Source organism: Lepus europaeus, chromosome 18, assembly GCF_033115175.1.
Source record: "Lepus europaeus isolate LE1 chromosome 18, mLepTim1.pri, whole genome shotgun sequence".
In the NCBI taxonomy this organism is placed as follows: Eukaryota; Metazoa; Chordata; class Mammalia; order Lagomorpha; family Leporidae; genus Lepus; species Lepus europaeus.
The window spans coordinates 26,731,490-26,757,546 of NC_084844.1; the positions used below are offsets into that span (position 1 = coordinate 26,731,490).

General features: G+C 45.3%; 1 protein-coding gene across 4 annotated transcripts in view; it reads right to left on the bottom strand.

The window, feature by feature from the left end:
- The window catches only part of SPAG9 (sperm associated antigen 9), a 168,943-nt gene extending 145,883 nt beyond the window's left edge, over window positions 1–23,060 (bottom strand). For all 4 annotated transcript variants that reach the window (XM_062175018.1, XM_062175017.1, XM_062175015.1 and 1 more), the window contains exon 1: window positions 22,719–23,060. In XM_062175018.1, the coding sequence (XP_062031002.1) occupies window positions 22,719–23,021 (303 nt within the window). In that variant the 5' untranslated portion in view covers window positions 23,022–23,060. The remainder of the gene's footprint in view (window positions 1–22,718) is intronic.
- Window positions 23,061–26,057: the final 2,997 nt, after the last annotated feature.

Sequence of the window (26,057 nt, forward strand, 5' to 3'; positions counted from 1 at the left end):
GAAAACTATAATTAATATATTCAGAGACCAAAGAAAAAGCATTGCTCCCATGAAACCAGAAGAGATGTTATTTTTAAAAGTAGAAGTGGACTAAGAACAAGGAACAGCTCTTGGAGATCATTAAAGTATGAGGAAGATGGAACCACTTTTCCTTTCTTGTACAACTATACCCCCAGGGTAGCCAAACCGTTCATGAGGGGAAGTTCTCCTTTATAAAAAAGCTTAGCTATTACATATTGAAGGAATACTGGGTTAGAATAGCACCATTTCCCAACCTTTATTGAAATAACAGAGGCTACCTTAGTCACTTTTCAGATTTTCCTGGTTGTCTCATAAATGTTTTACAACGATGATCCAAACAAGGTTCATATATTGCATGTAGACGATCTGTTAAGTGTCTTTTAAACTACAGATTCCCCAGGTCTTTTTATCCAGTTGATGCTCCTATAATAAAATCATTGAAAAATATAATTTAGATCTATCCATGTATTTCTACAGATAGGCTATTGTCACTTATGAGTGAATGAAACTGAAAACATGATCCTTAGCAAAGTAGAATCATCAATAAATGCTTAAAACACATGCTCAGGGGCCTGCACTGTGGCATAGTAGGTTAACCCTCTGCATCCCACATGGAGTCTGGCTCCTCCACTTCCACCCAGCTCCCTGCTGATAGCCTGGGAAAGCAGTGGAGGATGACCCACATGTTTGGGCTCCTATACCCAAGTGGGAGACCCGGAAGAGGCTCCTGGCTTCTGGCTGCAGTTCGGCCCAGCTCTGGCCATTACAGCCATCTGGGCAGTGAACCAGCAGATGAAGATCTCTCTCTCTCTCTCTCTCTCTCTCTTTCTCTCATAACCCTACTTCTCAAATAAATAGATCTTTTTAAAAAAGGAACAAAAATAAAAGAAAACATGTTTTACCACAGCAGTGATCTGAGAAAAGCAAAATAAAATCAACAGGTGGTTTCATTCACATCAGACTGGCAACTGAAGCCAAAAAAGCCAGAGTGCCAAATGTTTCCCAATACACAGGTAAATAAGAATTCATCCACTACTGACAGGAATAAAATTCACTACATCCCTCTGACAAGCAATGTGGCAACATCTAATTAGGTTTACAAATACACATCCTGAAGCCTGTACTCCAACTTCTAAATGTACATCTGTGGGACACCTTTACACCTGCACAGAATTTTACTGCAGCAATGTTTGTAGCACATAATATGGCAATGTAGCAAATAGCCCAAAACTTTCATTAACAGAGTACAGAAATAGTTGTATATTCATAATATGAAATGTCTAACAGTTAATACAAAAGAAATGAATTATATGTATCAGCATGAGAAAATTTGAAAATTGGAAAAATAAAATGTAAAATTATATAAAATTGTAATATTATTTAAGGAAAAAATTTAATTTATAAAACTAATGCTACACATAGTTTATAGATACAAACATGTGGTAAATGCCTAAAACCACACAACAGAAGATACACTAAATGCACAGGTTACCTTGGTGATCTTCCTCAGAACCACTTCCCTCCCCAAAGGTGACTTATTTTTAATGCTCTGTATCATTTATTTAAAAATAAAATTTTTAAGTAAAAATAAATTGCCAATATGTTACCCTCGTTGTGGCAGGTGGATTTTTTTACATTATTTTCTTTAGTCGTCTATAATTTTACGTCATTTTTTTTAAATGAAGAAAGTTTTTTTCTGCTTCCAGCAAGCCTGTGTTTCATTCCTCTGAATCAATGGTTCTTGAAATTGAAGGGAGGGTGGGGCAATCACAAGCACCTTGAGAGATTTGATTTTTTTTTCCCCCCTGAATACATAGGCACAGCCTACACTTCTCCCAGAGTCTCACAAAAGAGGAGTAAAAGTGCAAGGATCTAAACAAGTGGCTATTTTGCAAGCATAGCTCCAAATGGTTGGGGTCTTTACTAACTTAACCGTAGGTAAGTCAGGAAGGACAGTGGCACCCCCACATGGGTCCTGACTCAACTCTCCTTAAGCCCTCAAACCAATCCCTAATGACCTTCCACCTGAGTATGTGTGTATATCATCCAACTGCTTTGTAGAAACAAGGGAAGATGTCAAAGACAAGTTATGAATTTAAAAACAAAGAAAGAAAATCAGGGCAGGGATTTAAGATGCTGCTTGGGATGCCTAAATCACTTATCAGAGTGCCTGAGTCTGAGGGCAGGCTACGCTTCCAATTCTAGCTTCCTGCTAATGTGCACCCTGAGAGCAGCAGGTGACAGGTCAAGTATTTAGGTCCCTGAGACCCACATGGGAGACCCACATTGAGTTCCCAGCTCCCAGCTTTGCTGGCATTTGGGGAGTGAATCAGGGAATGGGGGAATCTCTGTCTTTCAAAAAAATAAAAAACAATTAAAGAATAGCCAAACAAGCACCACATGCACAAGAATTTTACTCAGTACCTGAAAGCATCATCCAAAATTACATACATGTGGTCAAACATAGCCATTTGCTCAACATGTGCGTCCTGTTCTCCTTGCTTCTCAAGTCTATTTCCTATTCCTTATTAGTCCTTGCGACTAATCACCACAGCAAAAAAGAGAATTCATCTTCTACTGCCATACCCAAAAGCACAGGAAAGGAGAAGAGGAACTCCCTGACCGATGGCTGAGGCCACCAGGCAGGAACTAAGAGCTACACTGACCAAGCCTGAGAGGGTGCCGACTGTGAGGCTTGCTGCATCAGTTACCAACTTTGTTTTACTGTCCTTTGGTTCTCTAAGTACGTGATCAATATCTTACATTTCTGACTTTAAGTTTCAGATCATCATGTTTAACCCTGTGGTTTTATTTCAACACTTAACTATTGCAAAAACATTCTGCCATTTAAAAAATTAGAAAATGTTACCTCAAAATAAAAAATACATGACTATTGAAAAAAAATTAGAAAATATCTACAAAGAAAAAATAGTGGCTAACCCTTTCTTTCCAGATGTCTTCCAATGGCTTTACAAAACTGAACAAAGGGAGCCGGCACTGAGGCATGGCAGGTAAAGACACCACCTCCAGTGTCGGCATCCCATATGGGTGTCGTTTAGAGTCCCAGGTGCTCCACTTCCGAACCAGCTCTCTGCTGTGGCCTGGGAAAGCAGTAGAAGATGGCCCAAGTCCTTGGGTCCCTGCACCACTGTGGGAGACCCGGAGAAGGCTCCTGGCTCCTTGCTTTGGATCGGCACAGCTCCGGCCGTTGCAGCCAACTGAGGAGTGAACCAGCGGATGGAAGACCTCCCTCACTCCCTCCCTCCCTCTCTCTCTCTCTCTCTCTCTCTCTCTGCCTCTGCCTCTCCTTCTCTCTGTGTAACTCTGACTTTCAAGTAAATAAAAGAATCTTTTAAAAAAAAAAAAAAAGAACAGTGGAAAAAATAATAAAATAAACCCTACACATGCACTCCATCACCCAATTTCAAATTATCAGTATTTGTCAAATCATTGTATCTTTCCCCTTTCCCCTGACAAATCTCAGCAACACACTATTTCAGCTATAAATATTTTAGTATACATATATCAAAGTTACTTTATATATACTTGTACTTCAAAAGTACATATAGGGTACTTCAAAAGTTCATGGAGAGCTGAATTAAAACATGTTTGTGGGGCCACCGCTGTGGCGCAGTGGGTTAATGCCCTGGCCTGAAGCGCCAGCATCCCATATGGGTGCTGGTTCGAGGCCCAGCTGCTCCACTTCCGATCCAGCTCTCTGCTATGGCCTGGGAGGGCAGTGGAAGATGGCCCAAGTCCTTGGGCCCCTGCACTCGCATGGGAGACCCGAAAGAAGCTCCTGGCTCCTGACTTCGGATTGGCACAGCTCCGGCCGTTGCGGCCAATTGGGAAGTGAACCATCGGATGGAAGACCTCTCTCCGTATAACTCTGACTTTCAAATAAATAAATAAAATCTTTTAAAAAAAAGTTTGTTTATACTGGTGCAAAAATTTTTGAAATTCATGTAGAATTTTCCCATAATACATATTTTCTATGAATTATATTTTAAAGACTTATTTATTTGAAAGGCAGAATTGTAGAAAGGCAGGGGCAGGGGCAGAGAGAGAGAGAAAGGTCTTCCACCCACTGGTTCACTCCCCAAATGGCAACGGTCAGAGCTGGGCTGATCCGAAGCCAGGAGCTTCTTCCGGGTCTCCCACGCAGGTGCAGGGCCCAAGCACTTGAGCCATCTTCTACTGTTTTCCCAGGCCATAGCAGAGACCTGGATCAAGAGGAGCAGCCAGGACATGAACTGGTGCCCATATAGGATGCCAGCACCGCAAGCGGAGGCTTAGTCTACAGCGCCAGGGCACTGGCCCCTCTATTAACCTCTTTTAAGAATCCCATGTATTGGGCTGGCACTATGGCAAAGCAGGTTAAGCTGCCCCTATGAATCTGGCATCCCATATGGGGGCCAGTTGGAGTCTCGGCTGCTTCACTTCTAATCCATCTCTCTGCTAATGCACCTGGTAAAGTAGCAGAAGATGGCCCAAGTGCGTGGGCCCCTTCACCTACATGGGAGACCCAAAGGAAGCTACTAGCTCCTGGCTTTGGCCTGCTTCAGTCTCAGCAGTTGCAGCCATCTAGGGGAGTGAACCAAAGGATGGAAGACCTCTCTTTCTCTGTTTCTCCCTAACTCTTTAAAATAAATTTAAAATTTTTAATTAAAAAAAAAATTGACAACAAAAGAACCCCATGTATCCAGCCATTTCATTCCTTTGATTAAATATCAATGGCTTCCCACTAGAATTCAACATTAGAATGCAACCCAAACTCTGCCCTGGTTGGCAAGACCCACGAAGTGATGAGCTCCTCTATGCTCCTTCTATCTCCTTCTTTTCCCTTTCCCTTCCTCTAGACTAGCTGACTCCTTTTGGACTGCCTTCCTGAGAGTCCCATTCTATGGATCTAGAACACTCTCCCATGTTGTAACAGAAATGTTACCTCTACAATGACCTTCTTTGACCATCATTATTATTTGGAAAATAAATCAGTATATAGAGAATCTCTCTCTGCCTCTGACTCTCCCTCTTTCTCTGCCTTTTAAATAAATTTTAAAAAAATATAATTAAAATCCTCTATGCTCCAAGGGACATCATCATATATTTTTTTAAAAATTTTTTAAGATTTATTTTATTTATTTGAAAGCGTTAGAGAGGAAGAGAAACACAGAGAGACAGGTCTTCCATCTGCTGCTTCACTCCCCAAAATGGCTGCAACGACCAGAGCTGAACTGATCTGAAGCCAGGAGCCAGGAGCTTCCTCCGGGTCTCCCACATTGGTGCAGGGGTCCAAGCACTTGGGCCATCCTCTGCTGCTTTCCCAGGCATATTAGCAGGGAGCAGGCACTGGAAGTGGAGGGGCTGGGACTTGAATGGGCGCCCATATGGGATGCTGACACTACAGGCCAGGGCTTTAACCCACTGCTCCACAGTGCCAGTCCCAATTAGTCTTTTTTTTTTTTTTAATAGAAAGCATTTATTTAATAAATATAAATTTCATAGGTACAGCTTTTGGACTATAAGTGGTTCTTCCCCCCTACCTGCCTTCCCACCCCCACTCCCGTCCTACCTCCTACTCCCTCTCCCATCCCATTCTTCATTAAGATTCATTTTTAATTATCTTTATATACAAATGATCAACTCTATACTAAATAAAGATTTCAACAGTTTGCATGCACACAGACACACAAAGTATAAAGTACTGTTTGAAGACAGTTTTACTGTTAATTCTCATAGTATAACTCATTAAGGACAGAGGCCCTACATGGGGAGCAAGTGCAGTGACTCCTGCTGTTCATTTAACAATTGACACTCTTATTTATGGCGTCAGTGATCACCTGAGGCTCTTGTCATGAGCTGTCAAGGCTATGGAAGCCTTTTGAGTCCACAAACTCTGACATTACTTAGGGCCATAATGAAAGTGGAAGTTCTCTACTCCTTTCAAAGAAAGTTATTTGATGGTCCCTTCCTTCCACTGAGATCTCACTCAAAGAGATCTTTCATGTAGGCCATTTTTTGCCACAGTGTCTTGGCTTTCCATGCCTGAAATTCCCTCATGGGCTTTTTAGCCAGATCCGAATGCCCTAAGGACTCATTCTGAGGCCAGAGTGCTATTTAGGGCACTTGTCATTCTATGAGTGCTGTGTGGCCTGCTTCCCATGTTGGATCATTCTCTCCTTTTTAATTCTATTGTTATTAGCAGATGCTTGCTCTTATTCATGTGATCATTTTGACACTTATTCTACCTTTATTTTCAGTTATGCACTTTAATGATCACTTTAACTAGTAAGATGGCATTAGTATCTGCCAACTTAATGGAATTTGCAAGTTTTTAGCTTTACCCTTAGGTGTAAGTCCATGGGAACGTGTGTCAAACTGTATGTCTCCACCCTCTCTTATTCCCACTCTTATTTATTACAGGGATTGATTTTCAATTGGATTAAAACACCTAAGAATAATTCTGTGTTAAGAGTTCAACCAGTTGGCCGGCACTGTGGCTTAACAGGCTAATCCTCCGCCTTGCGGCGCCGGCACACTGGGTTCTAGTCCTGGTCGGGGCGCCGGATTCTATCCCGGTTGCCCCTCTTCCAGGCCAGCTCTCTGCTATGGCCCGGGAGTGCAGTGGAGGATGGCCCAAGTCCTTGGGCCCTGCACCCACAAGGGAGACTGGGAGAAGCACCTGGCTCCTGGCTTCGGATCAGTGCGGTGCGCCGGCTGCAGTGGCCATTGGAGGGTGAACCAACGGCAAAAAGACCTTTCTCTCTGTCTCTCTCACTATCCACTCTGCCTGTCAAAATAAAAAATAAAATAAAAATAAAAAAACTTAAAAAAAAAAGCAAAAAAATAAAAAGAGTTCAACCAGTGGTATTAAGTAGAAAAAGAAAATACTAAAAAGAATAAAATAGTAAGCTGTTCCTCAACAATCAGGACAGGGCTGATCAAGTCATTGCTTCTCATAGTCAATTTCACTTCTACAGGTCTTCTTTTAGGTGCTCAGTTAGTTGTCAACAATCAGGGAGAACATATGCTATTTGTCCCTTTGAGACTGGCTTATTTCACTCAGTATGATGTTTTCCAGATTGCTCCACTTTGTTGTAAATGACCAAATTTCATTTTTTTTTTTTACTGCTGTGTAGTATTCCATAGATTACATATTCCATAATTTCTTTATCCAGTCTTCGATTGATGGGCATTTAGGTTGATTCCATGTCTTAGCTATTGTGAATTGAGCTGCAAAAAACATGAAGGAGCAAGCAGCTCTATTATTTCCCTTGGGTAAATCCTAAGGAGTGGGATGGCTGGGTCATATGGTAGGAATATATTCAGATATCTGAGGTATCTCCACACTGTCTTCCATAGTGACTTTACCCATTTACATTCCCACCAACAGTGGATTAGGGTACCTTTTCCCCCCACATCCTCACCAGCATTAGTTGCTTGCTGATTTCCATATGAAAGCCATTCTAACTCGGGTGAGGTGAAACCTCATTGTGATTTTGATTTGCATTTCCCTGGTGGCTAGTGATCCTGAGCATTTTTTCATGTGTCTGCTGGCCATTTGGATTACCTCTTTTGAAAAATGTCTGTCTAAGTCCTTGGCCCATCTCTTAAGTGAGTGCTTGTTTTGTTGTTGTGGCGTTTATTCATCTCTCTGTAGATTCTGGTTATTAATCCTTTATCAGTTGCATAGTTTGTAAATAATTTCTCCCATTCTGTCAGTTGCCTCTTCACTTTTCTGTTTCTTTTGCCATACAGAAACTTCTCAGTTTGATGCAATCCCAATTGTTAATTTTGGCTTTGGCTGCCTGTGCTTCTGGGGTCTTTTCCAAGAAGTCATTGCCTGTGCCTATATCTTGCAGGGCTTCTCCGATGTTCTCTAATAATTTGATGGTGTCAGGATGCAGATTTAGATCTTTAATCCATGTTGAGTGGATTTTTGTGTAAGGTGTAAGGTAAGGGTCTTGCTTCATACTCCTGCATGTAGAAATCCAGTTTTCCCAGCACCATTTGTTGAAGAGGCTGTCCTTGCTTTTAGCTCCTTGATCAAATAAATATAAGTTGGTTGCAGATGTTTGGATTGATTTCTGGAGTTTCTATTCTGTTCCATTGGTCTACATGTCTGTTTTTGTACCAGTACCAGGCTGTTTTGATTATAACTGCCCTGTAGTATGTCTTGAAATCTGGTATTGTGATGCCTCTGGCTTTGTTTTTGTTGTATAAGATTGCTTTAGCTATCCGAGGTTTCCTGTGCCTCCGTATGATTTTCACCATCATTTTTTCTAGATCTGAGAAGAATGTCTTTGGTGGCCCCAATATATTCTTTCAGACCTCTCATCCCTTGGCTCTGTGACATTTACCCAGTTAAAGGCAACACTTTCTCAATGAAGTCGCCCATCAATTCAAGAAAGCCATTTACCACCCTGCACATAACAGTTGTTTAATTCTTGTCACCTGGGCACAAGGTATTTAATTAACATCTAAGAAGTAAATAAATGTCTAGAGCTTTGAAAAACTCATTTTTTCTGTTTAATCTTCACAACTCTATGAGGTTATTACTATTATTATCCCCTACTTAGGAAGAAACTGGGGCCGGCGCTGTGGCACAGCAGGTTAAAGCCCTGGCCCAGTTCTAGTCCTGGCTGTTCCTCTTCCTATCCAGCTCTCTACCATGGCCTAGGAAAGCAGTAAAAGATGGCCCAAGTCCTTTGGCCCCTGCACCCACGTGGGAGACCCAGAAGCAGCTCCTGGCTCTTGGCTTCGAATGAGCGCAGCTCCGGCTGTTATGGCCATCTGGGGAGTGAACCAGCAGATGGAAGACCTCTCTCTCTGTCTCTACTTCTCTTTGTAACTCTGTCTTTCAAATAAATAAACTAAATCTTAGAAAAAAAAAAAAAAAAAGGAAGAAACTGAGACTTGGCATTAAAAAACTTGCTCATGGGGCCAACATCCTGGCACAGTAGGTTAAGCCACTGCCTGTGAAGCCAGAATTCCATATGACCACTGGTTCAAGTCCTGGCTGCTCCACTTTTGATCCAGCTCACTTAAAAAAAAAAAAAAATTTATTTATTTGTTTGAAAGGCAGAGTTACAGAGAGGCAGAGGCACAAAGAGAGGGGTCTTCTACCCAATGGTTCACTCCCCAGATGGCTGCAACAGCCAGAGCTGAGCCAATCTGAAGCCAGGAACCAGGAGCTTCTTCTGGGTCTCCCATGTGGGTGCAGGGGCCCAAGCATTTGGGCCATCTTCTAATGCTTTCCCAGGCCACAGCAGAGAGCTGATTCGGAAGTGCAGCAGCTGGCACTAGAACTGGCGCCCATATGGGATGTCTGCACTGTAGGCGGTGGCTTTACCCTCTATGCCACAGTGCCAGCCCCGATCCAGCTCTTGGTTAATGCGCCTGAGAAAGTAATGGATGATGGCCCAACTATTCGGGCCCCTGCCACTCATGTGTAAGACTCAGATGAAATTCCTGGCTCCTGGCTTTGGCCTGGCCCAGTCTTGGCAGCCATTTGGGGAGTGAAGAGAAGATCTCTCTATCTCTCCTTCTGCCACCGTGCCTTTCAAATAAATTAATTAAAATTTTAAAATTCTTAAATTAAAAAAAAAAAAAGAAACTTGCTCTTGACCATATAGCTTGAAAGTAACTGAGTTAGTATTTGAACTAGGGCATCAGATCACATTGTTCTTGGCCACTGCACTACTAGCACTTTTTCTAATTTTCAGAATCCTGCATCAGGGACATCTGCTATTTATTATGTATAAATATTTATTTCTAATAGACACCCACCTTAATTTGCTGTAATAACCAGTTGAGGGCTAGGAAATTATTTTACTTAAAATAAGGGCAGGGCTGTACATTTGAACAGTGGTTAAGACACCACATGGAATGCCTGCATCTCATAGTGGAGTGCCTAGTTTGAGTCCCGGCTCCTCTACTTCCAAAATCTAACTTCCTGTTAATGCACACTCTGGGAGGCAGGTGGGGATGGCTCAAGTACCTGTGTCCCTATTACCCTCATGAGAGATGTAGATTGAGTTCCAGGCTCCTGGCTGTTATGGGCATTTGACCAGTGGAAGGAAGATCTTTCTGTTTCTCCCTCTTTCTCTGTCACTCTGCCTTTCAAATAAAAAAATTTTAAAAAATGTTTTTAATGCTTATTTATTTTCATCTATTTGAAAGGCAGAGAGAGAGTAACAGAAAGAGCTTCCACAGTAGAAGATGGTCCAGGTCCTTGGGCCCCTGCACCCACGTGGGAGACCCGGAAGAAGCTCCTGGCTTCTGGCTTCTGATCGGCGCAGCTCCAGCCGTTTTGGCCATTTGGGGAGTGAACAATCAGATGGAAGACCTCTCTCTCTCTCTCTCTCACTCTCTCTCTCTCTCTCTCCCTGCCTCTCCTCTCTCTGTGCAACTCTTTCAAGTAAATAAATAAATCTTTAAAAAACAACAACAAAATGATCTTATTTACTTCTTAAGATATTGGTGGTTAAAAAAAAAAAAGAGCTTCCATCCATTGGTTCACTCCCCAAATGGCTACAATAGCCAAATCAAAGCCAGGAACTAGGAACCCCATGCAGTTCCCCACATGGATGGCAGGGACTTAAGTACTTGAGCCACCATCTGCTGCCTTCCAGGGTATGCACTCTAAGAAAACTGGATTCAAAGCGGAGCAGGGACTTGAACTCAGGCACTCGAATATGGCACATGGGCATCCCAAGTGGTTTCTTGTCCAAAAAAGTATTTGTTTCTGAGTTATTGGTTAAGAAATAATTTGGGGCTATGTGAATAAATTTCCCACACAAATGAAAATTAAATGCTGGACTTAATAGTAAATGTTTAAAATCTTGTGTTAGACATTTTAATTAGGATTCACTAGCATCCTACAGTAACAAATAAAATGGTTGGTAAAACATTTACTTCTGAAGAAAACATTCATTAAAATTCCATATGGGTGCCAGTTCTAGTCCCAGTTGCTCCTCTCCAGTCCAGCTCTCTGCTGTGGCCTGGGAGGGCAGTGAAGGATGGCCTAAGTGCTTGGGCCCTGGTACCTGTGTGGGAGACCAGGAGGAAGCACTTGGCTCCTGGCTGCTCCGGCCATTGCGGCCACTTGGGGAGTGAGCCAGTGGAGGCGGGACCTTTCTCTCTGTCTTTCTCTCTCTCACTGTCTGTAACTCTGCTTATCAAATAAACAAAATCTTTAAAACACACACACACACACACACATTTATTTATTTGAGAGTCAGAGACAGGTGGACACAGAAAGAAAGCTCCCATCTACTATTTTACTCCCCAAATACTCACAATGACATGGACTGGACCAGGCCAAAGGTCCTAGCTTGGTATGCAATCTAAGTTTCCTATGGGGGTAAAAGGAACCCAATAACTTGATCCATCACTGCTACTTCCACATTAGCAGGAGGCTGGAGTCATGAGCCAGTGCCAGGTGCTGAACCCAGGTACTCCAATATAGGAAGGGGGTATTTTAACTGCTAGGCTAAATTATGCCCATCCCAAGATGTTAATTTTTTAAAAAGTTGATTGTGATTCTACTATGAAGATAGTTTACTTGAACTTGTTTCATGTGATTTGGGAAACATTTGACAAATTACCCACTCATTTGTGACTTTTTCTGCTGGTGGTGTTATTTTTGTTGTTGTTGTTGTTGTTGTTGTTGTTTTTGGCAAGATTTATTTATCTATTTACTTAAATGGCAGAGTGACAGAAAGAAAGAGAAGAGTCACAAAGATCTTCCATTCACTGGTTCACTTCCCAAAGGCCTGCAATGGCCCCAGGCAATGCCAGTGCTAGGAGTCTCCTACATGAGTGGCAGGGGCTCAAGTACTTGAGCCATCATCCACTGCTTTCCTAGGCACATTAGCAAGGAACTGGATTGGAAGTGGAACAGCCAGACCTTGAACTGGTGCTTCAATATGAGGTACTAGTGTTGTAGGTGGTGGCTTAACAGCTATGCCATAGCATGGCCCCAAAAACAAATAGGCATTAAAAAGAGAGATCACTTATTTCAACCTTTGCAAATGCAGAATTCCTTCAATACTTTTAATAATATAGTGATCTTAATATTTCAATTCCTAAAATGTATAAATATTTCTGAATCATTACTATATACAGAATAAAGGGTAAAGTTTATAAAACAACAATTCTCAAGAGAAGTCATGATTTTTTTATATATACAAAAGTCAAAGGCTTACTGAAGAACTTTTTGGAAGTTTCAGCATAACTTGGCACCACAAGTAAGGACAATAATTCTAATTCACAAAGAGAACTTTAAATGGTTTCGCTCAGCAATTTGACCTTTGGCATATTCATCCACCCAACCAACAAATATGTACCTACTGTCTCCCAGTTATCTGATGGGGGTATGAAAGTGACTGGTTAGTTTGATATACCACTGGAAGTGCTGTGAGCACTTCCTGCTGTGAGAGGATACAGGACAGACACAGTCCAAACCTGGGTATTCATGAAAGGTATTCCAGAACTGAAACCTGAGAGATGAATCAAAGTAGTCAGGCAACAGAAGACAAAGAAAATGCCAAGCAAAGAGACAGCTTTTATGAAGGTCTGTAGAAAAAAAAATTTGCAAAACAAACTCAAAAGTGTTACGTATAGCTAAAAAATGAACATATGACACCGACAAGATAAGGGGCAGCCAGATCTCAAGACCTTGTATCTTAGGAACTTAAGTCATCTCAAGAACTTTAGACAGAGCTATTTAGTACTGTAAGTACAGAAAATTATCTGATCAGATTTCCATTTTGAAGAAATGGGCAGTTTACAGGCTGGCAATATTGAATGCAAAAAAAAAGTCAGTTGTGGGACAATTTTAGTTGTCTGGCCATTTAACCATATTCTTCTAGTCCCTCCTATGTGCCAACTACTGGGACACAGTAGTGAATAACATAAAGTTCCAGCTCTATAGAGATTTTATTCAAGTGAGAGATGTTGTTGGGCTGTAGCAGAGTGGGAGAAACAGATTTGGAAAGAAGTAGAGATGCTGGAGATATTTAAAAGTAGAAAACAAAATAAAGCAGAGGGGCCAGAGCAGTGGAATAGCAAGTAAAGCACCACCTACAGTGTAGACATCCCATATGGGCTCCAGTTTGAGTCTCGGCTGCCCCACTTCCAATCCAGCTCTCTGCTATGGCCTGGGAAAGCAGTGGAAGATGGCCCCTTGAGCCCCTGCATCAGCATGGGAGACCTGGAAGAAGCTCCTGGCTTTGGATTGGGGCAGTTTCAACTGTTGAGGCCATTTGGGGAGTGAAAAGAGCTCTTGCTCACTCACTCTCACTGTGCCTCTCTGTAACTCTGCCTTTCAAATAATAAACAAATAAATCTTTGTAATTTTTTTTTTGTTTTTTTAACTTTTATTTAGGAAATATAAATTTCCAAAGTACAGTTTATGGATTACAATGGCTCCCCCCCTCCATAACTTCCCTCCCACCTGCAACCCTCCCATCTCCCGCTCCCTCTCCCATTCCATTCACATCAAGATTCATTCTCAACCATCTTTATACACAGAAGATCAATCCAGCACATATTAAGTAAAGATTTCATCAGTTTGCATGCACACAGAACACAAAGTGCAAACAAAGTACTGTTTCAGCACTAATCATAGCATTAACTCACACTGAACAACACATTAAGAACAGAGATCCTACATGAGGAGTAAGTACACAGTGACTCCTGTTGTTAACAATTTGACACTCTTGTTTATGGCATCAGTAATCTCCCTAGGCTCTAGTCATGAGTTGCCAAGGCTATGGAAGCCTTTTGAGTTCACCGACTTCAATCTTATTTAGACAAGGTCATAGTCAAAGTGGAAGTTCTCTCCTCCCTTCAGAGAAAGGTACCTCCTTCTTTGATGGCCCGTTCTTTCTACTGGGATCTCACTTGCAGAGATCTTTCATTTAGAGGTTTTTGTTTGTTTGTTTGTTTTTGTTTTTTGGCCAAAGTGTCTTGGCTTTCCATTCCTAAAATACTCTCATGGGCTCTTGAGCCAGATCCGAATGCCTTAAGGGCTGATTCTGAGGCCAGAGTGCTGTTTAGAACATCTGCCATTCTATGAGTGCTGTGTATCCCGCTTCCCATGTTGGATCGTTCTCTCCCTTTTTATTCTATCAGTTAGTATTGGTAGACACTAGTCTTGTTTATGTGATCCCTTTGACTCTTAGACCTATCAGTATGATCAGTTGTGAACTGAAATGAATGTTTACTTAAAAAAAAATAAAGCAGAAATGGGGGTAAGGAACAGAGAATTAAGGATGACCATGTTTCTAGCCAGGTAGATGGACGTCTCTTTCACAAAGATAGGAAACAAAGAAGCAGGCCCGAAAGATAAGCTCAGATTAGCATTCATTTTGGGCGACATTCATTTCCAACAAACAATGAAAACATGGATTCAAAACTCCAGAGAGAAATCTGGCCTTAAAAGTTATTGATGGGCTGTTGGCTTCACAAGGCAAGGACCCTGTATGTCTCCCCAGTGGGGATATACTAGGCACATAATAGGCACTCAGTATAGCTATCTGTTCAATGAGTGAGATATACATCTTGAAATAATTAACACATGGTAATTGAAGGGAGTAGATAACATCAGCTAGGCAGTATACAGAGTGAAAACTAAAGAGGACCTCAGAATGAATGCCAAGGACACCAAAACTAACAGGAATAAGAGGAAGGCACAGGGTGGTCAGATAGGTAAAAGGAAAACCAAGAGGCTGCAAATTCACATAACCCAAATATAACATTTCTCTCAGAAAAGAGTACTGCGAGATCAAGAATGAGAAGGAATACGACAAAAGGAAAAACTGCATCTATGACATCTACGTACTTTCTTGAATTTTCAAGATTAAGTAGAAGAAACTGAATTTACAAGCCTCAGATTTTGGATGTAAATACTTAAGAGGTGAGTTATTTGATGCATGGGCAGATTAACCTTCTATAAACTTGTTTGCTCCATCTAAAGTTCCTGCCTCTTCACTCTTTTTTTTTTTTTTTTGACAGGCAGAGTGGATAGTGAGAGAGAGAGAGAGACAGAGAGAAAGGTCTTCCTTTTTGCCGTTGGTTCACCCTCCAATGGCCGCTGTGGCCGGCGCATCTCGCTGATCCGAAGGCAGGAGCCAGGTGCTTCTCCTGGTCTCCCATGCGGGTGCAGGGCCCAAGCACTTGGGCCATCCTCCACTGCACTCCCGGGTCATAGCAGAGAGCTGGCCTGGAAGAGGGGCAACCGGGACAGAATCCGGCGCCCCAACCGGGACTAGAACCTGGTGTGCCGGCGCCGCAAGGCAGAGGATTAGCCTGTTAAGCCACGGCACCAGCCCACTCTTTTTCTGATATCCTGTTTATTTCCTGCATGGCATCTAACATAATCTGTAATTAACTAGTTTGTCTATTCTTTATTAGAATACAAGCTCTTCCTTGTCTGCTTTGTTTGTGGCTACATACTCAGTACCCAGAACAGTATTTTGCTCAATATTTGTTCTGAGTATCTATATGTCTGTTTTCCTTTCCACCTAACTTAGGGAATGGGATGGGGCAGAACTAGAAGATCATGGAATTTTCTTCTAGCTCTTAAAAAAACAATAGAGGAAGAACAAGTGGAAACAAATTTTATAGGACAACAACTGAATCCAAAATCACAAAAATTCTAGACCTATCCCCTGGAAAGAATTTTATTAGCAGGACCTTAAATTACAAATTAAAAAAATTTACTCAGGCTGTATAACTCTAGTGGAGCAGGAAAGTAGTCAGAAACAAGATATCCTGGAAATGTGTGACAAGAGTTAAAAAAAAAAAGTTTCTCGTGATAGTAAATGTAGAATCAGCTTCTCAATTTCTCTATCTCAAATTTCAAAGGAAAGAAAACATTCATATAATTTTTTAGTTTATTTATTTCAAAGGCAGAGACGGGGGAAAGAGACAGACAGAAACAGACAGCTCCCATCCAGTGGCTGACTTCCCAAATGTCCACATGCTGGTAACAGCCAGAGCTGGACCAGGCCCAAGCCAGGAGTCGGGAATTCAATCCAGGTATCCTATGTAGGTGGCATGAACCCAATCACTTGAGTCATCCTTTGCAGCCTCCCAGAAGCATATTATCAGGAAGCTGAAAATGGGAGCAGAGCTGGGATTTGAACTTGGGCACTCAAATATGGAATGTGGGTGTCTCTCTGTTACATAGAGAGAGAAGGAGAGGCAGAGAGAGAGAGGTCTTCCATCCACTGATTCACTCCCCAACTGGCCACAGTGGCCAGAGCTGCGCCAATCCAAAGCCAGACCAATCTGAAGCCAGGAGCCAAGAGCTTCTTCTGGGTCTCCCATGTGGGTGCAGGAGCCCATGGACTTGGGCCATTTTCTACTGCTTTCCCAGGCCATAGCAGAGAGATGGATTAGAAGTGGAGCAGCTGGGACTCAAACCAGCACCCATAGGAGATGCTGGCACTGCAGGCGGTGGCTTTACCTGCTATGCCACAGCACTGGCCCCAGGACCAAAACTCTCTAGCCCACTAAGCATGCCACAGGACACTGGTTTTCAAAAACCACTTAACAGGTACAATGCCAGCTCCCCATCATAATTATCAGGTAACAAGCCATTGTACTAAAGGCACAAAATAAATTTAATGTTGGAATAGAAATGAAATTTCTGCTTTTTAATTTCCTAGATCCTTAATAGACAATAATTTTGGCTTAATATGTATATGAAATTACTATACTACACTGTCACTTTATAAAAAAAAAGTCTCAAAGCTCAGTTTAAAGAGTTCAAATTTCTCCTTTTTGCTGGTTATTAAAGAGATTAATTTAACCATGATTCTAAATTATTTTGCAGAAAATCAAAATTAACCTCCTTGAGAGCGGGTGCTTAGTTAGCTGTAAAGATGCCCTGGCTGGCCAGCGCCACGGCTCAATAGGCTAATCCTCCGCCTGTGGCGCCGGCATACCAGGTTCTAGTCCCAGTCGGGGCGCTGGATTCTGTCCCGGTTGCCCCTCTTCCAGGCCAGCTCTCTGCTGTGGCCCGGAGTGCAGTGGAGGATGGCCCAAGTGCTTGGGCCCTGCACCCGCATAGGAGATCAGATCAGCGCAGTGCACACCAGCCGCAGCGGCCATTGGAGGGTGAACCAATGGTAAAAGGAAGACCTTTCTCTCTGTCTCTCAAGATGCCCTGGCTGTTGTGGCCATCTGGGGAGTGAATCAGTGGATGGAAGACCTCTGTCTCTCCCTCCTTCTCTCTGTAACTCTTTCAAATAAGTAAATAAATCTTTTTTTTTTTTAATTTTTTTTATTTTTTTTATTTTTGACAGGCAGAGTGGACAGTGAGAGAGAGAGAGACAGAGAGAAAGGTCTTCCTTTTGCCGTTGGTTCACCCTCCAATGGCCGCCGCGGTAGCGCGCTGCGGCCGGCGCACCGCGCTGTTCCGATGGCAGGAGCCAGGTGCTTATCCTGGTCTCCCATGGGGTGCAGAGCCCAAACACTTGGGCTATCCTCCACTGCACTCCCTGGCCACAGCAGAGAGCTGGCCTGGAAGAGGGGCAACCGGGACAGGATCGGTGCCCCGACCGGGACTAGAACCCGGTGTGCCGGCGCCGCAAGGCGGAGGATTAGCCTGTTGAGCCACGGCGCCGGCCAGTAAATAAATCTTTTTATGAAAAAAGAAAAAAAGGTATCAAATGTCAATGCCTATTTTCTGGTTTACTGTTCCCACTTTCACATACTTCCAAAGAAAATAATTTGATTAAAGTCTTCGTACAGAAGTCTTGTTATTACCCAAGTTCTGATTTCTTGGGGAGAATTTTTTTTTTAAAGATTTTATTTTTTTATTTTTTTTAATTTATTTATTTTATTTATTTCTTTATTTTTATTTTTGACAGGCAGAGTGGACAGTAGAGGGAGACAGAGAGAAAGGTCTTCCTTTTTGCCGTTGGTTCACCCTCCAATGGCCGCCACGGTAGGCACGCTGCGGCCGGCGCACAGCGCCATTCCGATGGCAGGAGCCAGGTGCTTCTCCTGGTCTCCCATGGGGTGCAGAGCCCAAGAACTTGGGCCATCCTCCACTGCACTCCCTGGCCACAGCAGAGAGCTGGCCTGGAAGAGGGGCAACCGGGACAGGATCGGTGCCCCAACCGGGACTAGAACCCGGTGTGCCGGCGCCGCAAGGCGGAGGATTAGCCTGTTAAGCCACGGCGCCAGCCTAAAGATTTTATTTATTTTATTTGAGAGTTAGATTTACAGACAGTGAGAGGGACAGAGAGAGGTCTTCCATCTGCTGGTCCACTTCCCACGTGGCTGCAACAGCCAGAGCTACACTGATTCGAAGCCAGGAGCCAGGTGCTTCTTCCTGGTCTTCCATGTGGGTGTAGGGGCCCAAGGGCTTGGGCCACCTTCCACTACTTTTGCAGGCCATAGCAGAGAGCCGGACTGGAAGTGGGGCAGCCGGACTGGAACCGGTGCCCATATGGGATGCTGGCGCCACAGGCAGAGGATTAACCTACTGCACCATGGTGTCGGCCCCTACTGGGGAGAATTATAATCTGAAAATCCTCATAGCATCTCCCACCTCTGCATTTACTTGATCTATTTTCTTAAGCAAAAAGTCACAAAAAAATAAAGTCACAAAATCTCAAAATTGTGTTTCTACCAAAGACATTCTCCCTTCATACATAGTTCTATCATGAAACTAGGGAAGAGAGGAAGAAGATGGCATGTCTTCACTTTGAAGTACAATTTCTCTATACCCAGTGATGCTAAATAAACTCTCCCTTTACAAATAAACGTAACAAGGCTCACAGAATCACTCAGAGGGAAGCTTGTAAGAAAAGGGTTCTTTAACTTACATATTACTTTTCAGAGTAGTTTTCTTTTTTTTAATTAATGAAGATTACACCTTTTTTAAAAAAATCAGAACTTGGCCGGCGCCGTGGCTCAACAGGCTAATCCTCCGCCTTGCGGCGCCGGCACACCGGGTTCTAGTCCCGGTTGGGGCGCCGGATTCTATCCCAGTTGCCCCTCTTCCAGGCAAGCTCTCTGCTATGGCCAGGGAGTGCAGTGGAGGATGGCCCAAGTGCTTGGGCCCTGCACCCGCATGGGAGACCAGGAGAAGCGCCTGGCTCCTGGCTTTGGATCAGCACGATGCGCAGGCCGCAGCAGCCATTGGAGGGTGAACCAACGGCAAAAAGGAAGACCTTTCTCTCTGTCTCTCTCTCACTATCCACTCTGCCTGTCAAAAAAAAAAAAAAAAAAAATCAGAACTCGCACAAAAGCATGTTTAAAAACACTAATATTTTGGCCGGTGCTGCAGCTCACTAGGCTAATCCTCCACCTGTGGCGCCGGCACTCCAGGTTCTAGTCCCAATTGGGGCGCCGGTCCTGTCCCGGTTGCTTCTCTTCCAGGCCAGCTCTCTGCTGTGGCCCAAGTGCTTGGGCCCTGCACCTGCTTGGAAGACCAGGAGGAAGCACCTGGCTCCTGGCTTCGGATCGGTGCAGTGTGCCAGCTGTAGTGGCCATTTGGGGGGTGAACCAACGAAAGGAAGACCTTTCTTTCTCTCTCTTTCTCTAACTCTGCCTGTCCAAAAAAAAAAAAAAACTAATATTTTATAAACTCAGGAATAACATTTCTTTTCATTTCATTTTCTATTCAGATTTTTATGATTAGTAAGTCATTGATTTAAAATGAACTAATTCAATATATTCGCAGGGCTTCCACTCTGCTAGAGCAGAAGGAAAAGTCTCACTGAAAAAGTGAAACTTAAGCTGAGCACAAAGTGAGGGACCAGCCAGGTACAGCTCTGAGGGAAGAACTCTCTAGGGCAAGGGAGAGCATGGGTGATGGCCTCAGACAGGGCTGGATTAAGGAGAAGGTGTGTGGCAGGGAGCCCTATGGAGAGAGTCGTGGGCGATAAACTGATTAATTTACTGATGAGCATTTGAAGCTAGTCCAAATCAGCACTCCTTTAGGTTGTTTTTAAAGAATCACTAAAATAGCAGTCTAACTCCCACAAGAAAAAAAAAAAGTCAAAGACAAGCAAAGAAAGAGATGGTATTCAAAGTAAGTCCTCTCATGATAATAAAGATTAAACTTCTGACTCCTTGTTGAGAATTCCTACAAGCAAGAGTTTGCATCACCACTTCTAAAACAGTCTCACCATTTACATACCCTTCTAAATTTCTACAAGGTGCTCAGGAGTTTACACCCTCTGGTGATGGACAATTTTCATGGTTTCAAATTACTTTTACTGTCAATATCCCTCCAGCATTTTTGCTAAATAGCAGCCTTGCAGACTACACATTAAAAGCACAAACAAAGCACTCACAGAAAATTAAACACAGTACTCACTCTGCACAGTGGCCTAAGAGAGACTGAACCTCTAAGCAGTAGGCAACATTTGATTTATGATCTTACATGAAGACTGATAATGAGGCAGTTTGATGTTTGTGGTCTGGGAGTTGGCTCATCTAACATTTCATCAATGTTCTCCCTTCTCAGGTCACGGCCCTTTGCCCAAAGGTTTCATTATGGAGAATTTATAGATGTGACTGAACACGTATAACCTTACAAACAAACTTCTTAGATGGCCTAATTTTTTTTTTTTTTTTTTTTTTTTTACTTTTTGACAGGCAGAGTGGACAGTGAGAGAGAGAGACAGAGAGAAAGGTCTTCCTTTTGCCATTGGTTCACCCTCCAATGGCCGCCACAGCCGGCGCTATGGCCGGTGCACTGCGCTGTTCTGAAGGCAGGAGCCAGTTGCTTCTCCTGGTCTCCCATGCGGGTGCAGGGCCCAAGCACTTGGGCCATCCTCCACTGCACTCCCTGGCCACAGCAGAGAGCTGGCCTGGAAGAGGAGCAACCGGGACAGAATCCGGCGCCCCAACCGGGACTAGAACCCGGTGTGCCGGCGCCACTAGGCGGAGGATTAGCCTGTTGAGCCACGGCGCTGGCCAGATGGCCTAATTTTTAAAAATGTGTTTGCTTCAAAAGTTAATATAAAACTCAGAACTTCGCAGCTAGTTTTACTTTCTGATTCTGCAAGCTGTGGCAGATGGTTGTCCAAGGCACCTGTGACCTCGGCGTTCTGCCCATGTTTGCCTGGACTGACCCGAGTTTAAGGCTGAAGGGAGCATTTCTTTTGCCAGAGGTGGCAGGTCACGCTGGGCCTGCTCCTCACCCCTGTGTCCATGTGGCTCCTCACCCCTGTGTCCATGTGGCTGAGCCACCAGCCTCTTCCAGGTGCATTCAGGAACTGGCAAAGGCTGCATAAACATGAAGCAGCAGCAAGCCGTCTCAGAAGTAGTAGCTGACATCTTCTCCATAAACACCGCTAACACACTAGTGGATATTTTGATCCCATTTTTATTGGATTTTTCAATGCTTCCTTCCCTAGCTGCCGAGAAATATTGTTGAAATAAAGTCAAATTAAACTGCATTTTTCTGAGACAACTGGATCGCAAAATCAGAACTAAAAATCATCCCTAGTCAAGCTGTAAAACAGACTGAAAAAGACTCGTGTAAGCGGGGCACAGGCATGCCCTACAGTGACAAGACAAAACACAGTTAAATGGGGTAACTTTCAGTATTAGGAAACGAGCCGCTGCACAAATCTCACATCCTAAAAACTTCCCAAGTACTTTTGAAAAAGAGCACTTCCTTTCTTCTATAATTAGTCATCTAACTTCCTCAGTCACCACGCACACGGATTTAGTCAGGTGTGCTAGTTGCTCCAGAAACAAAAGGCAGATAGGGCATTTCTCCTGCCTTAACTAAGTTCCCCAGAGATAACAGGAATACAGCCTGACAGCTACAGTCTGTCTCTCAAGATGCCAAGGACCCATCCCTTGCACCGCAGAGAGTGAGGTCAGCGCTCCGGTGCCAGGTAACAGCCGGGCAAGTGCACCTGTAACCCGCAGTCTAAAAGGAGACTCAGACAGCAAGCGTGCCGCGACCGTCACCTGCACCTCCTCAACCCCGCCCCCCCAGGCGTCTTTATAAACAGAGGGCTTCTGAAGGGAACTGTCCAAGGTTACCACCTGACAGGGAGGAGTGCTCGGGTGAGGGATGCCGACAAAACACAAGCACGTACTCCACCGAGCACCGCTGCCCAGCATCTGCGTCTTGAGAAGGCAGGAACCCAACAAGGCACATGAGACGTGAAAACAAGACCTCTTTCTTAACAGGATTAAAACGTCAAGGAAAAACTGGCCGAAAGAGGGAGATCTCCGACTTCCAAAGCAGCCAGCAACCCCCTGGAAAGGTACTGGAACCAGCGCAAGTTACAGACCCAGGACAGAAGTGTCCCCCTTCCCAACGGTAAAAGTTTGAGCCGCCCCCTCCGACTGGCCTACGGTGGTCGGAAACTTCCCCCGACGACCCCAAGCAAGCAGACAGCCTCAGACCTCCGCCCTCGGCCACCCCCAGGTGTCCTCGGGCCAGGCTGCCGCCTCCTCCGGGCCTGGCCTCTCCCATCGCGCTCCCTCCCTCGCCCGGACACTCGCCGGCCTGCCTTGGCTTCCAACGCCGGCCGGGGTCCCGGGGTCCCGGGGTCCCCCGAGGCCGCCGGGCTGGCTGACGCGGGGCCTCGGCATCCGGCCCGCCCTCCGGGAGGCCCGGCGCGCCTCCGGCCCCGGCCGGGCCGCGACCCCGGCCCCGCGGCGCGCCCTGCCCGCCCTGCCCGCCGGCCGGCGGCCCTCACCTCCTCGGCGTGCTTGCGCAGCGCCTTCTCCCGCTCGTACTGGGTGATGAGCTGCTCGTTGTCGTCCCGCAGCAGCTCCAGCTCCACCTGGTGCTCCTGGTCCTGCGTGAACACCGAGTCCAGGTTCTCCAGCACGGCCACCACCAGCGGCATCAGCTCCTTGACCACCTCCTCGTCGTAGCGCCCGATGAGCCGCTCGAACTCGCGGTAGATGGAGCCGGCCAGGCCGGACACCCGCTCCGACATCACGGCCCCGGAGCCACCGGGCTCCTCCTGGTACACCACACCGTCCTCCAGCTCCATGGTGGCGGGCGGGCGGGCAGCCCGGGGCGTCGCCGGCCGAGGAGCGGCACCGGCCCGCACGGGACGGGCCCGGCTGCGGCTGGCGCTGGCGCTGGGGCTGGGCCCGGCCGAGTCGGGGCCGGGGCCGGGGCCGGAGTTGGGGAGGGGAGGGGTGAGCGCACTCACCCCAACCGCCGCTGCACCAACTGCCGGGGCTGCCGGGCCGCGCGCGCAACACGTCACCCGGGGGCGGGGCGGGCGCCGCGTCGGCCCGAGGGGCGGGGCCCCGCGGGAGGCCAGGCGCGGCCGGGGGCGGGGCTGCGGTCGTCGCGCGCCGGCGGAGGCTGGCCGTGGCGTCAGCACTGGGCGCCGCGCGACGGGCGCGACGCCAATGGGAAAGGCTGCGGGGCGTAGGGTGGGGAGAAGTGTCAGCCTGGGCCGGACTTGTGGGGCGATCCCAGAGGATAGGGAGGGGTTCCGGAAGAGTGACTGGCATCCAGGACGAGCGTGGCTAAGGTTATTGCTTTTTACAGCTCACAAAGCTCATTCTTATTTGACGGTCACAACAGGCGCGGTGCGGAGACAATTGGCCCCCGTTTCATGGACAAAGAAACCAGGCCCCGAAAAGTTGTGGTTCACTCAAGGTCAAGAATCAGGAAAAGAGGCCGAGTCGGGACGCAGACCAGTTGTGACGGAGAATTCCGGGCTCAGAGAAAAAGGAACAACAGGGGCGGGGCGGGGGGCAACAACCATAACCAGGAGATGGTCTGAGTGCTTTTTAAGGTGGTCTCCAGTGGGCTACAGCTGTTTTGAGATGGGAGGGAGGAATAAGGATAGCCTAAAACAGGAAGTACAAAGCATTCTGGAGAAGGGTAGGACTGTAACGCCACATCCTGCACTTTCCCAAACATGGAATTTCTCTGCTCCTCCCGGCCAGCTCTGCGGAGGCAATCGCCAGGCTCCAGCCACCTTCCTCTCCGCTGGTCTGGAAGAGGAGTGGAGGAGGGAAGGGGTGGAGTCACTGGGGTGAATAAGTCCCGTGGTGTGTGAGGTCTCCTCCGCCCCGGGACAGCGTCACGTGTGGGGAATGACACAACACCCAAGCCTGCAGCGGGCTGAGTCAAGGATAACTTCTCGGTGTTCTCATCTGGCGTCCAAGTGGGTCGGAATACGTTCTCAAAGCCCCTTCTCTTCGCCTCAGTGACTCACCTAATAGGAGGGAAGTCAGGATTCAGATAAACAAGGGTTTAGTAGGGGAAATCTGCCACTTCCCCGGATCATAAATAACCTCAACTTGGTGTTTTCAAGTTCCTCTCACCAAGCGTGAATTAGTCCCCAAAGTCTCCCACTTTTTTTTTTTTTTAACTTAAGATTTATTTATTTATTTGAAAAGCAGAGTTACACAGAGAGAGGGAGAGACAGTGAGAAAGAGATCTTCATCCGCTGGTTCACTAACCAAGTGGACTCCAGTGCTGAGGCCAAGCTAGGCTGAAGACAGGAGCCAAGAACTCCATCAGGGTCTCCGATGTGGGTGGCGGGGCCCAAGTATTTGGGCCATCTTCCACTGCTTTCCCAAGCACATTAGCATGGACTTAATTCCAAAGTGGAGCACCCAGGACTCCAGCCTATACACTCATATGGGATGCTAGCTTCTCATATGAGTGTGGCATAATCCACTGTGCCACAACACTGGCCCCAAGTCTGCTCTTGACCCACCTGAAGACCAATGAAAACAGTATGAATGTTGGGCCACAGTCAATTTATAGAGTCAGAAGAAAAAACAAAACAAAATGCTAAGTCTTATGTCAAATGTACTGAATTTGTGTTCTGTGCTGTCTTGTTTTTTCACCCTCACCCCACATCCACCCTTATATTGTTTGGGGATGTCTGGGTTATAGAAGTACAGACTACTTGGTTGGGTGTGAGCCTCTAATGTTCTTTCTCTTCTTAACATCTGAAAATCAGGAAATATCTGATTTCTTTTTTCACTTTCTTCTCTCCTCTGGAGGGATGTCACTCAGGCAATCTATGTATATTAATGTGATTATATTTTTCTGGGAGTCAGATGAGCAGTAAAGCTTAGAGCAACTCTTTATTTTCCTTTCCACAATATTACTATACACATCAGAAAATTTAGGGGAAAATGCCAATTTTCAGGTACAAGATTATAATTACGTCTTTGTAATAAGATTTTTTTAGTTATAAGCTCAACAAAGACATGAAATATATATTTATGTTGATTTTAAACTTCTGGTAACAGAGTTCACATTTAAATTTTTTTAAAGATTTATCCATGTATTTGAAAGAGTCGCAGAAAGGAGAGACAGACAGAGATCTCACATCCACGGTTCACTCCCCAAATGGCCACAATGGCCAGAGCTGCGCTGATCTGAAGCCAGGAGCCAGAAGCTTCTTCCAGGTCTCCCAGGTAGGTGCAGGGACCCAAGCACTTGGGCCATCTTCTACTGCTTTCCCAGGCCATAGCAGAGAGCTGGATCCGAAATGGAGCAGCCCAGACTCAAATCGGTGCCAATATGGGCTACTGGTGCTGCAGATGGCGGCTTACCCCACTAAGCCACAGTGCCGGCCCCACATTTAAATGTTTAAAATGAAATTCACATAAATAGCTATAAACTGGTGAATTATATGTATACAGTAGACTGTTACTCAGCAATAAAAAGTACATCCCCCAATAGGGATGAATGTTTGAAACATGCTAAGTGAAAGAAGCCAGCCACCAAGGACCACATACAATATGAATCTATTTGTATGAAAGGTCCAGAATAGCCAAATCTGTGGTTGCCTAGGACTAGGAAGCAATGAGATAGTGGGATAAGGGAAAAGGAAGATGACAGCTCATGAGTTTAGGCTTTTCTTTTTTTAAAGTCAGAATTACACACAGAGAGAAGGAGAGCCAGAGAGAAAAAGTCTTCCATCCATTGGTTCACTCCCCAGTTGGCTGCCATGACCAGAGCTTTGTGGTGATCCGAAGCCAGGAGCCAGGAACTTCTTTCAGGTCTCCCAGGTGGGTGCAGGGGCCCAAGGACTTGGGCCATC